Raw genomic sequence first — 12,592 nt, forward strand, 5'->3', positions numbered from 1 at the left:
GCTCAGTCATTTAAGTGCCTGCCTTCAGCTCAGGTCATGATCCCAGGGTCCTGGGATCAAATTCCATATTTGGCTCCCTGCTCAGGGGGGAGCCTGTTTCTCCCTCTCTTTCTGCCCTCAGCTTGTGCTCTTTCTCTCAAATAAATAAAAATCTTTTAAAAAGAAAGAAAGAAAGGAAAGTGAGTGATCAATTCAGCAAGTGCATGCTTGCTAAAAATCAGTCATGTAGATCTGCAAGGGAGGCCAAGAACATGAAAAAGTAGAGGCCAGGAACGAAGACCCAACCACAAGTACAAAGCTGAATTATGGGCACACATTTATTCACAAGGAATTTCCCCTGAGAAGCCTAGCAAATTCCTTTTCTTCTCTTCTTATTCTCTACGCTCAGGATCTCTCTGAGGTTTATTAATGTGGTCACTGGTTCCACAGCGCTACCCCTAAAAGAGGAAGGTGATTTGAAAAGTAAGACACATACGGAGTAAAGACCAAAGACCAACCAACAGAAATTGGTACCATGGGAAAAAGAACAAAAACTTATGGACCAAGGAGAGATTAGGGAGTGACTGAAAAAGCAAATGGCATGAGAAATAATAAATAATATGGATAATAAAAATGACGCCCTGCATACACAAAGGATACCACTAAAACCAGTAAGGAAGTTAAAAATATTCATTTATTTCTTACAGTTCATGAAAATGCCACCACTAGAGCACTGGAGGATATTAATCTATGAGCAATTTCCCTTAGAGTCCAGTTAAATCCTTGGGGAAAAAGCATAAATTTTCACTTAAAAACACCCAGGACCAACTACCAATTTACAGGAAATCTGAAGATTGAGGGACACAATAAATGATACAACAGAGATACAATCAACAAAATCCCGACTATAGAAAACCCTTCAAAAAATAAATTGCAAGGCAAAAAGAACATAATGGGGGCACCTGGGTGGCTCAGTTGTTAAGCATCTGCCTTTGGCTCATGTTATGATCCCAGGGTCCTGGGATCGAGCCCCGCACTGGGCTCCCTGCTCGGCAGGAAGCCTGCTTCTCCCTTTCCCACTCCCCCTGCTTGTGTTCCCTCTCTCGCTGTCAAATAAATAAATAAAATCTTAAAAAAAAAATAAAGAACATAATGAGAGGAATCGAGATTTTAAAAGAAAATTGAAAGATAGCAATGAAATTACAGTGTAAGAATTTTATTTGGCTCCTGATTCAAATAAACAAATTAGAAAGTTGCACATGGACTAGATAGTTAATATTAAAAAACTACTGTTAATTTTTCTGATACCATAAATGGTATTCTTTTTTTTTAAGGGTCCTTATTTTTTAGAGACACATACCAAAATATTTATGGGTAAAATAATATCAAAGAATATTCTTGAAAACAATCCAGGAGGGGGGTACAGCACAGATGAAACAAGACTGACCATGAGTTGATAACTGCTAAACTGATGGTTCCTTATACTAGTCTCCCTATTTTTGTGTTTAAACACACACACACACACACACACACACACACACACACACACACAGATGGATATTAGTGCAAACATCTCTGATTTCAAATGTAGCCAATGACAATAGTCAGAAAGTATCAGTAGCCCTAAGTGTTCATAAATAGTTCTAACAGGAAAATAAATGCAATGAATTAATATGAATGGAAGAGAGAAAACATGCTGGCATGGTCCCCAAGTTAAACTGAAAAACGCTGATTTACTACCTCATGAGTACTGAAAGCTGTTTACATTTCTACATCTGGGATAAAAGTTGTGCTAAGTGCTGTCTAGAGCTCAGCTACTTGGAGTGTATGTGCACGTGCATGTTAGCATTCCATCATCAAACAGGAAATGAGCGCACAACACTGAATAATAGAGGACGGTACAGAAAGCCACAGGTACTTACCAGCACTGCATTCCTGGGCTACTAGGTTGAGAACTTCGACAGCTGCTGGACACTGTTGTATGAATTCTTCACAAAATAAGCTGTCTTCTAAAAGCTGGGCCATGACCAGGCATGCTCTTAATGTTAAAAGATTTATAATATTTCAAAGTCATCAATGTTCATTCTCTAAAAAGTTAACTATGAAAGGCATTTCAACCATATTTTCCCCCTAATTTACAAAAAGGTTCAAACTCCCCATTCCACTTTCTTTTTTTTTCTGAACTGGATTGGTCTGGAAACATAACTTCTCTTTTCCCCCTGAGTAATTGCTGACACTGTACGGACAAGCCGAAGAGGGCAGAATGGTTGCCATCGTCACTCAAGTGGAGATACAAGGAGCCAGGTGAGAAATCAGCATGATCTTTTAAGAAACATCGCCTAAACTGTGCTCCACGGGCAATAGTAGTGTTCTGGGAATAAGAGGAACCCAGACACTTGGAAAATCTGTATGCTGATTTCTCACCTAATTCAAAATACATATTAGAACTTTCTAAGAAGTCCCGTTGTTACTGTGGTAAATAAATGTATTTGCAAGAAAATGCTGCTTTCTCTTCTGACACCAAGACTTGAGGGCACTCCCTGGTTTTTCCCCTTATCAGTTCGGAAAGTGATGAATCAGATATATATTAACAGAGCCTGAGCCATTTAAACAAGGTAAAGTGGCAGAGAGGTTCACCGGGATAGAACAAAGTGGTTTTCCCAAAGTATGGGTTCCACAGATCACACTTTGATCGCTTACTTATTTTAAGGAAACCGCTAAATGGTTTTAAATTGTACAATGCAACAAAACTTGTAGAAGTTGGGGAATGTAATGGAAATGTAGGAAGCAGCACAAGAAAATGGTGTCTGTTCTCAGCTGGGCGTAAACTTCACACTGAGGGCCCACTAAGCCGGGAGTGGAGGGGTCCGGCAAGGTCCCCCACCTCTGTGGCCTGCACCACCACATTAGGGGATCTCTGGAGGGTGCTCACCTTGTTCTTATTTCAGCCAGGAGCCGAACGACTGCCATCACAGGAGCTGACCCATCTCCTGTTGCAGGAAGTGAGGTATGAATAGAGAGACTTCCCTCCTGAGGAAGCAACATGGACTGGACTGCCTGTACTACCTTCTCAGTAATGGACAGTTTATGAAGAGGCAGTGCCTGATGGTGGTGGGGGGGCATGGCAAAAAGTTAAATTCAAGTAGTTAGTTTCTAGGAAATGAGGGTGTTATTATCTGGAGTTAATTCTCAAAATTTCAGTCAAAACAGTAAAAGCACCATACAGAAAATTGCAAACTAGTCCAAAACAATTACAAATAAAAAAACCCTGTGGAATATTCCTAACCAAAGAAATAAGAAATCTTCACATAAATGTTACTATGAAATAATTACGCCCTATAAATAAATATACATCCCAAATAACACTTAAGATAACTAAGTATTTGTGCCTCTGTACTGTATGTGAGCTCATTGTTCATGACAGCATGGTTACCATTTGTAGTGACATTTAATAATGCAGTAAAAATCACCTTACCTCTGATCTTGGAACACAAAGTCTAGACAATGGAATAGTCAATGTGTCTGATGCTTGCGAAGTCTTTCTACAGTCTATGGGTGGGAATCTGACTGTAGCTATACCTTCCTGTTCATTGATAGAAGCCACAACTCCAATGCTTCCTGATATTCCTCTACCTAAAACCTAGAGACAAGGATGGATTAGTACCACTGACCAGCTCCGAACGCAACTCTCTCATGGGACAGGTGCGGAGAAGTAAATTCACAGCTGTCGTTCGTGGCATTAAGGAGTAGTTCAGTATGGTGTAGATACGAAGCACTGAATGGGAGTTCAAATAACAGGTCCTCAAGCCTATGTCAAGGTATCACAATATGACAGAATCTCAAACTTCCTGCTCTAAAATATTTGTGACACCATGGGACATAAGTATGATAGTTAACATCACAGAGTACTGTACTAATATTTGAATAACCTGTAGCACAGGGTGGATTAGAATTCATGAGTTTCTCACACTCCTTATTTAGCTTGAAGGAACAAGGATTTCTGTCCAACTGGGTGGATGATACCATCTTTACAAATGATCAGTGAATCAGTGGATGCAGTAACTTGGGGAGAGCAGGGACTTGGGAAATGCTGGCTAGTTGGTTACCTGAACCTCAGACCCTATCTTGATGGTCTCTTTGAAGCCTCCGAGGGCACACAGTGCGGCGACAGCCTGGCGGGCGATTCTCTGAAGTTTGGCGAGTTTCCTGCCACTACTGCTGCCATTTTCCAGAATGCTCTCTGCATACTTCCCCAACTGTGGAATGTACATCAGCGCACGAGACAGAACCTAAGTGTAAGAAGCAGCCATTAGCAGGAGTTAAAGCTTTGGTCCTTTTCGATATTAAGAGTGATGAAGTGTCCGTAACAGTGGCTGGCTCCTGTGTACTGAAGGAGCTCTGGCTATGGGAAGGATGAAGTAACTACCAGGTATGACCTTGACATCTTGCCATATTTGCCTTAGGTCATTAGACAAGACTGGAAACACACAATCTCAGAATGGGGGAGAATCAAACACTGTTAACAAAATCCCTAAAACAGGACAAAAACTTATCTGTAGGAAAACCATCATAGCTTACTGCCTACAACTCAACACCCAATTTCCTTAAGGCATTCACTGGAAAAAATGACTGTGGCAAACGGAAATGGATTACAGGTCCCTAGTTCTTAGGAAACTATTCATCATGAATTTCTGACATAGCTCTCACAGAGTATGTATCACAGAGGCCTCCTTAGGACTTAGTAAATACACTTAACAAATCCAATAAACCAAGGCTTCATGATTCCCTAATGTTGGGACCAACTGAACATGAACAAGGAGGAGAAACAAGGAGTGCCATTCTTTTCCGGAGAACGTGGCCCAGTCTTCTGCAAAATCAGAACTGGCAGTGACAGGAGAAAAAGGTTAACAGGTGAAACAATTAAACCAAAGCAAACGTGAGGGGGAAAACCACTAATAAGTCTATCTGGTCAATTTGCAAAATCTCTCTTTACTAAAATATGACCCTTCCTAGGTGGGATTCAAAAGCTAAACCAGAACACAAACTTCCTCCTCCCTTCTTCTGCTAAGCGGGGACACTGTGCTAACCTTTTCTGCCGTTGTGGTCCATATTTGAGCAGCATTTGACTCAGGTGCCATTAGCAAGCTATGAAGCAAGGCGATCACTTCTGCGGCCATGCTGTTTGCCACGTGCCCACTGATGAAGGGTCGGACGGGGTCAGTCCTGCAAGTGTCAAGAGAGAAAGTGTCAATGCCCAGAGGTGGTTAAGGATGCAGGCAAGTGGCTCTTAGGGTTATCATCAGATGGAAAAATTTTCTAATGATACAAGAAAAAGTGGATTTCATTGACTAGAAAAAGAGAAGCTAAATTATCATCAGGGAAAAAAAACCACTTCTCTCATATTCTTTCTGTTACCTAAAGAATTCTCTGAAACAACAGACCTCAAACTTGAACCGCATAAACCATCAGGGATCGGGGGCTGACACTACGCCGCAACTATTGGCCTGCAAACACAGAACCGCCTGCAAACTTCCTGGAGGCGACACTCATTTCTCCTGCCTACTTCTAGAAAGAAGTTCATGTGCACAGCTGGGCTGGTTTGGAAGAAGTAAAGGCAGCATGACCTGAGTCTACTAATACTCAAAAAAGCTGTAGCTGGTGTTCCTGATAGTGGCGTTTCTCAGAAAAACAACCCTCTGGCTACCTATGCCCACTCAGCCAGCAGCGGCACCCTATTTGCCCACCACAACCTCAGGTGGGTATTTTAAGCCCTCAGTCCTCATTTCCAGAAGGTCAAGGGGATGATATACAATTAAAGCCCCAGGAACAAGTCCATTACAAAGAAGATCTGACAGAAGCGTAGACAGGGAAAGACTACCTGGCGAGCTCAGAGTTCCTCTCCCGGCAAATGGAAGTCTGGGCAGTTTTCTTTTTGTCACCTGTGGACAGTCCACTCACAGTCTCTGGGTTGACGGACTCTACGGGCGGCCCGACGCTGACGATGAGACCCGACTGGGCCCATTTGGTTGCTTTCCGAAGAGCAGCTGCGGCCTCTTCTGTAATCACCTCACAGCAGCCGCCCTGGAGGGAGGTTTGAGAATGTCACCACACCCCAATTCACCACTTTTTAAAGGCTGCTTCCCCATTACCAAAGCAATACAGGCTCATTTCTCAAAAACTCACATGTTACTACCTGGCTCTTTTTATGGTTGTATATGGTATACGTATGCATACAATTCAAATTTTTAAGTTTAAAAATTTAAGGTATAATTGACATATAACAACTATTTCTTTAATCATTTCTCTAGTTATGGTATACAGATTCTATTTTGTGTTTTATAAATAAAACCATGAAGAGTATGGTTGTCTCTGGACACTTGAGAATGAATGCCTGTTTACTCTCACCTTGATAATAATGAGTATTATCAGTTTTCTTTTTCTGACAGGTGAAAAATGACATATTTCTATTTTTATCCCTTTATTGTGTGATTTTTAAATATGGGTATATTTTTATATTTTTTGCGGGCTACATCTTTAGTTCTATTTCTCTAGTTTTCTTTGAACCTTTCACATATTATCGTTTTTAAAGTATTATTTATTTAATTTTTTTTTAAATTTTATTTTATTTTTTAAGATTTTATTTATTTATTTGGCAGACAGTGATCACAAGTAGGCAGAGAGGCAGGCAGAGAGAGACAGGGAAGCAGGCTCCCTGCTGAGCAGAGAGCCTGATGCGGGACTCGATCCCAGGACCCTAAGATCATGACCTGAGCCGAAGGCAGAGGTTTAACCTACTGAGCCACCCAGGCACCCTATTTTTTATTTATTTTTTATTTTTATTTTTATTTATTTATTTATTTTAAAGATTTTACTTGTTTATTTGACAGACAGAGATCACAGGTAGGCAGAGAGGCAGGCAGAGAGAGAGAGGGAAGCAGGCTCCCTGCTGAGCAGAGAGCCCAATGTGGGGCTCGATCCTAGGACCCTGGGATCATGACCAGAGCCGAAGGCAGAGGCTTTAACCCACTGAGCCACCCAGGCGCCCCCCCTATTTTTTATTTTTAAAGAGAGAGAGTGGACACGTGCGTGGGGTGGGGAGACGCAGAAAGAGAAGGAGAGACAGAATCTTAAGCATGTTCGCATTTGGCGCAGAGCCCGACACAGGGCTCGATCTCACAACCCTGAAGGAGGACCTAAGCCCAAATCAAGAGTCAGATGCTAAACCGACTGAGCCACTCAAGTGCCTCTCGCTTTTAAGGTATTATTAGGCTGCAGAACTTTAAGAGAGCTAAGAGAAAACTTCTAGGTCAAAACCAAGAATTCTCTTTTATGTTTTAGTGTTAATGACAAATCGATTCTGACTAGTTCCTTTGAAAATGGCTTCAGTTAAGCCACTGACTTCAGTTTCTCACCCTGCCTCTTGTGGGAACTTTTTTTTTCTTTTTGAATGTCTCTGCAAACCTAAACATCCTTCAATCACGGGTCTTGTCAGAGCAGGTGTCTCCATATTAGGGTTACCTTGGTCATGTCTCGATCCATTTTCACTACTTTCTCCATGTTGGCACCAGTACCAAGTCTGAAGGGCCGTCCTTCTGAGCTACTACAAGGGAAAGAAGAGAGAGGTGATGATTTTACAGGCAAGGTCAAGGTGGGGCTGCAGGCTGTGAGGCGACCTACTACTGGCCAGGCCAGCATTATATGCTACCAGAGGATTTTAAAATCCATAGTAGACTCAATTTTTCAAAAAGGAAATGATTTATTATTGCTCAATTATAGCACTTTTAGGGATCAAAACATTAGCTGTTTTTATAGTTGTAATGATAATTTAAAACCTACATGAAACTGACATACGAACTAAAAAGCTGAACAAAATCTGAGCCTATGACACAGGGAAGGCGGGGCACCTGGGAGACACTCAGTAAGTGATGTAAATCCCAAAGTGAGGGGACTTTAACAACGGCACGGGTTGGATGCTTTGGTGTGAATGACTGGTCTTTCTAATAATTCAGCTTCCTCCTCCTCTTAAATCTGGCCCTCCAAAAACTCCTTCGCCAAATTTGCACTGTGAAGATCCTCAAAGCCCAAGAATGCTTCTTGGTGATTTCTGCATCTCGCACTCACCTGCCTGACCCCGCTTAGTTTAGGCTAGTGGCCCACTAGTGCTTTCCGTTGCCATGATGGCAGGCCAGGGACCAATTAGGAGGATGACACCATCATCACATCATTTATTTGAAGAAAGAAGTCATCCCCTGAGACACACACACGTATGCTCAATTCCCTCACGTTCTGTGAAAGGACTTCCCGTGGTCCTTGCTCCCACTAACAGGGCCCTGGGGGTCTGTCATCTTTGGACAGTAAGTATATTTGGACATTAAGTATATTACTTCCTTACTGAGCAGTCATACCGTTCATACTTCAATGAATTAAAGCTTTCAAAAAAGTTTCTCATATTTCTCCACCTCACAGTCAATGGTATCCTTAAATTTACCAATGGCTGAAGGATGCCAATGACTAAAACCAGGCTGCATTACATTATTCCTTCTCGAACCCCAAATCACACTGTAGACTCTCCCTTGAGCACAAACAATACATTCTCAACAGGGCTTTTGCTCCCTGTTGGGTCTGAAGAAACAGTACCGAGTTGTGGATAAGAGCTTGGGCTCTGTGGTCAGAGGCCTGCGTCTGTGGTTCAGCTCTGCCTCAGTTTCTCCACTGTAACAACAGGGATGACAGTGATTACCTCTTAGGGTTGTCAAGAGGGCTGAGACAGTTGATGCATGTAAGGGGCTTACTGAGCACAGTGCCTGGGACACGGTCAGTGCCTGACGGCATGTGGCCAGTACAATCATCAGTCACCTTAGTAGCGGCTGGAGAACCTCATGAGATGACTGGTCTTCCCGCTTGTGGATGAAGATAGACAGCTTGCCATCCACTGCTTCACTCTCTTCTCCAGGATCTTTATCCCCTTTTAAGGAATTCTTGGGGCTGGTTTTTGTCAGTGTAGTGTCCGGTTCAGAAGCAGTTGGGGAAAGAACTGTCTGACACCCTTCAAAAGCAAACCGAGCAATTGCTGGGTTATTTGCGCCGCCGCCCCTTGCACAGGGAAAACGCTCGTTCTGGAGTCTCTCTTCCTCCCTCTCCCATCTCCCTCTCTTTCGCCGCAGGAGGCATAGCAGCAGCAGCTACTGACAATGGAAAGCTCAGTCAGGCCGTCCACAGCAAGTGGACCCCTCAGTGCCATTCTCCCACCAGCTGCTCACCTGGGACCATGTAATCTGCCAGCTTCGCTAAGAGCAATGAGGCGATCTTGGATGCGGGGTCGCTGGGATCCTCTTGCTCACTGTTCAGGGAGGGAACAGAGTAGCTCCATGGCGGGAGCTCCACATTTCCACAGTCTTCTACACTCATCAGTGGGAGCGCTGCCCGGCACAGCTGAAGAATGATAAGGACCAGCTTTGGAGATGGGCGTTGGTCAAGCAGCAGGGAGAGGAGTTTGGACACACAAGCTGGCTGGCTCAGGATGGCTTTACCTATGTGACTCCTGAAAAAGAAGGAAGAAAAGGTGCACAAGGCTGGGTGTACTGGTCTATAGAAATTCAAGAGTTCCCTACATGGAGATGACCTGGTTCCTGAGGAAGACACAGATTTGGCACTATGTGCCTACGAAGGAGAACTAAGGTTTTTCGTAAATATCTAATGAAAGCTCAGAAATGACCAATCGATAGTACTTAAAAGGAAAGATTTTTGAGAATTTTCTGATCCCGGATGAAATTTCCTGAACTGCGATGCTATAGTTCAACACAGTGCACAGAGTACTACAACTTCACGACCCCAACTAGGAAGACTTTCCATTTAGTCCTCTATTCCTTTTTAAGCAGTGCTTCAAGACCAAAGACCTCCCACCGCGTTGCACAGGCCTCAATGGTCTGGCTTCTGCCACATCTGACCCTGTGGCATCTCACTGAGAAGAAAACGTCCAGCAGAAACCAAAGAACAAGTAGCTGCATATGGACAAGCAGGTGTGGGCCTCGTGGCTCACACGAGATGGTGTCAAACCTCCACATGTGGTCTTCTTTTTTAAGACACAGCCTGAGAACAAGAGTCAACTACATGTCCTGACCGATTCTCTTGCTATAATGAGGGTAAGGATTTTGGGTTTCTTGATGCAATGGCCTCAACTCGAAAGGCTAGCAGCTAGCAAAGTATTAAAGCAAATGGTATTGTTTTATAATGTAGAGAGTCACCTAAATGATCCTCGCAGTTTGGAACTACTATTTTCCAGTGATTTTATTCTCCGTTGTTCTTGAAGCAGAAGCTGTCAGAATGGCCTTGTAATTTACAGGTTTCGAAAGACAATCATCAGCCAAAGGAAACCCAATCATTTGAGAGGAAAGCCACCTCTTCCCACAGCTGTGGCTGGGCCTTCCGTACCTTGAGAGATCATTGAGAAGACTGAGGACATCCTGGAGGGCGTCATTCCCAGCAGCCTGGTTGCCACAGCACTCGGTTGCTCGAGCAAGGTGGTTGGTGAGAAGGCTGGACACCTGGCGGGCCAGACCTGAGTGTACCGCCTCCGTGGAGCCGCCTTCAGAGTTGAAAGAGACAGAGAGGGAGAAAGAGAGAAAGAAAGAAAGAAAGAAAGGGAGAACCCAAGGAAGCCATGGTGAGCCTGCAGGTGTGGTGAGTCCTCCCTCTCAGCCTCCCTACATTAAGCTCTCTTTTTGCCTGATTTTTCTTTAACCTGCTCAGTATTCCATTAGCCACCTAATTAGTGTCTCATTAGATCACTTCTGCACATAAAAAAGGTTAATCCAGTGTTGGGGAAAGACTTTCTTTAAGATTGTATTTATTTATTTGACAGAGAGAGACACAGCGAGAGAGGGAACACAAGCAGGGGGAGTGGGAGAGGGAGAAGCAGGCTTCCCGAAGAGCAGAGAGCCTGATGTGGGGCTGAATCCCAGGACCCCCGGATCATGACCTAAGCTAAAGGCAGCTGCTTAACGACATGCACCCCGAAAGACATTATTCTCAATGAAAACTGAATACAATTCAAACAAAACAAGGAACATACTTTGATTCACATGGAAGAATCACTTTTTTTTTTTTTAAACTGTGATGAAGACATCTTGATTTTTTTTTTTAATTTTTTTATTTTTTCAGCATAACAGTATTCATTATTTTTGCACCACACCCAGTGCTCCATGCAATCTGTGCCCTCCACAATACCCACCACCTGGTGCCCCAACCTCCCACCCCCCACCCCTTCAAAATTCCCAGATCGTTTTTCAGAGTCCATAGTCTCTCATGGTTCACCTCCCCTTCCAATTTCCCTCAACTCCCCTCTCCATCTCCCCTTGTCCTCCATGCTATTTGTTATGCTCCACAAATAAGTGAAACCATGACATCTTGATTTTTAACTCTTACCCCCTCTCTCCTCAAACACAAAAACCTTTCAGGATCTTCCATTTTCACTGTAGTTCCAGAGGTCTCCCCCTCCCAAGCAGCTCTTGTAAAAAGCCACACAAATTGTCATTTCCTGAACTTCCCACGCTCTCTTGGATCCCTGTGCCTACACACAGTTTTTCTGCATGGAAACATTCTTTAACCTGTAAGAATAACTCACATGTCACCTTCTTGGGAAGCTCTGCTTGATCTCTAGCACAGCTGGTCTGGAGGAACCTGTGTGCTGGCCCGGCACTTCGCATGCACCTCAGTTATGGCACTGACCACACCACAATCATTTGCTCATTGGTCTATCTCCCCCCGCACCCCATTTCTTACAAGGAAGACCAATGGCTTGCTCATCTTATGCCTGACTCTCAAGACAACAAAACATACAGCGAATGAACAGATCAGTAACCAAGCTATATACATACGCCTAGGGTGTCATGGCGACATCATCCTTCAACTTTACTTGGATGGATGTATTAACTGGATTGTGGTAATCATTTCACAATGTAAATACATACATACATATATATATATACACACATATATATATGTGTGTGTGTGTGTGTGTGTGTGTGTGTGTGTATATATATATATATATATATAAAAATCACATTATATACTTTTTTTAAAAATCACATTCTAGGGGCGCCTGGGTGGCTCAGTGGGTTAAGCCTCTGCCTTCGGCTCCGTTCATGATCTCAGGGTCCTGGGATCGAGCCCCACATCAGGCTCTCTGCTCAGCAGGGAGCCTGCTTCACCTTCTCTCTCTTTGCCTGCCTCTCTTTAAATCTTTAAAAATCTTTAAAAAAATCACATTCTACAATATAAATTGTATACAATTTGTATTTGTCAGTCATCTGTCAATAAAGCTAAGGGTAGGGGTGGGGAATGATACCACCCTAGAAGAGTACAGTAAGCCAGGAAATTGAGAAGATATCTTCCATGTTCTTTTTGTCAACACTGTAGTCAGTCTCCAAATAAATATTTCTATGAACTGGCTTCATTGCATTTTCAAGTGCTACCTCCTAACTGTACTTTTACTATCCCAGTTTACATGAGACCCCAGAACTTACTCATCTCATAACTGTAAGTCTGACCCTTTGACCAACATTCTCCCCACCTCTCCTCCTCCTAAAATTCCTGGCAACGGCTGTTCTACTCT

General features: G+C 43.2%; 1 protein-coding gene across 8 annotated transcripts in view; it reads right to left on the reverse strand.

Moving 5' to 3' along the window:
* The window catches only part of HECTD4 (HECT domain E3 ubiquitin protein ligase 4), a 187,197-nt gene that overhangs the window by 53,290 nt on the left and 121,315 nt on the right, over positions 1-12,592 (reverse strand). For 5 of the 8 annotated variants that reach the window (XM_047696832.1, XM_047696829.1, XM_047696831.1 and 2 more), the window contains exons 35-45: positions 10,411-10,564; positions 9,240-9,520; positions 8,836-9,025; positions 8,617-8,691; positions 7,498-7,579; positions 5,858-6,060; positions 5,067-5,202; positions 4,086-4,268; positions 3,455-3,619; positions 2,912-3,081; positions 1,902-2,017 (exon numbers count right to left, since the gene is read on the reverse strand). In XM_047696832.1, the coding sequence (XP_047552788.1) occupies positions 1,902-2,017; positions 2,912-3,081; positions 3,455-3,619; positions 4,086-4,268; positions 5,067-5,202; positions 5,858-6,060; positions 7,498-7,579; positions 8,617-8,691; positions 8,836-9,025; positions 9,240-9,520; positions 10,411-10,564 (1,755 nt within the window). The remainder of the gene's footprint in view (positions 1-1,901; positions 2,018-2,911; positions 3,082-3,454; positions 3,620-4,085; positions 4,269-5,066; positions 5,203-5,857; positions 6,061-7,497; positions 7,580-8,616; positions 8,692-8,835; positions 9,026-9,239; positions 9,521-10,410; positions 10,565-12,592) is intronic. The other 3 variants (XM_047696835.1, XM_047696834.1, XM_047696833.1) reach the window with 1 other exon arrangement.

Source organism: Lutra lutra, chromosome 12, assembly GCF_902655055.1.
Source record: "Lutra lutra chromosome 12, mLutLut1.2, whole genome shotgun sequence".
NCBI lineage: Eukaryota > Metazoa > Chordata > Mammalia > Carnivora > Mustelidae > Lutra > Lutra lutra.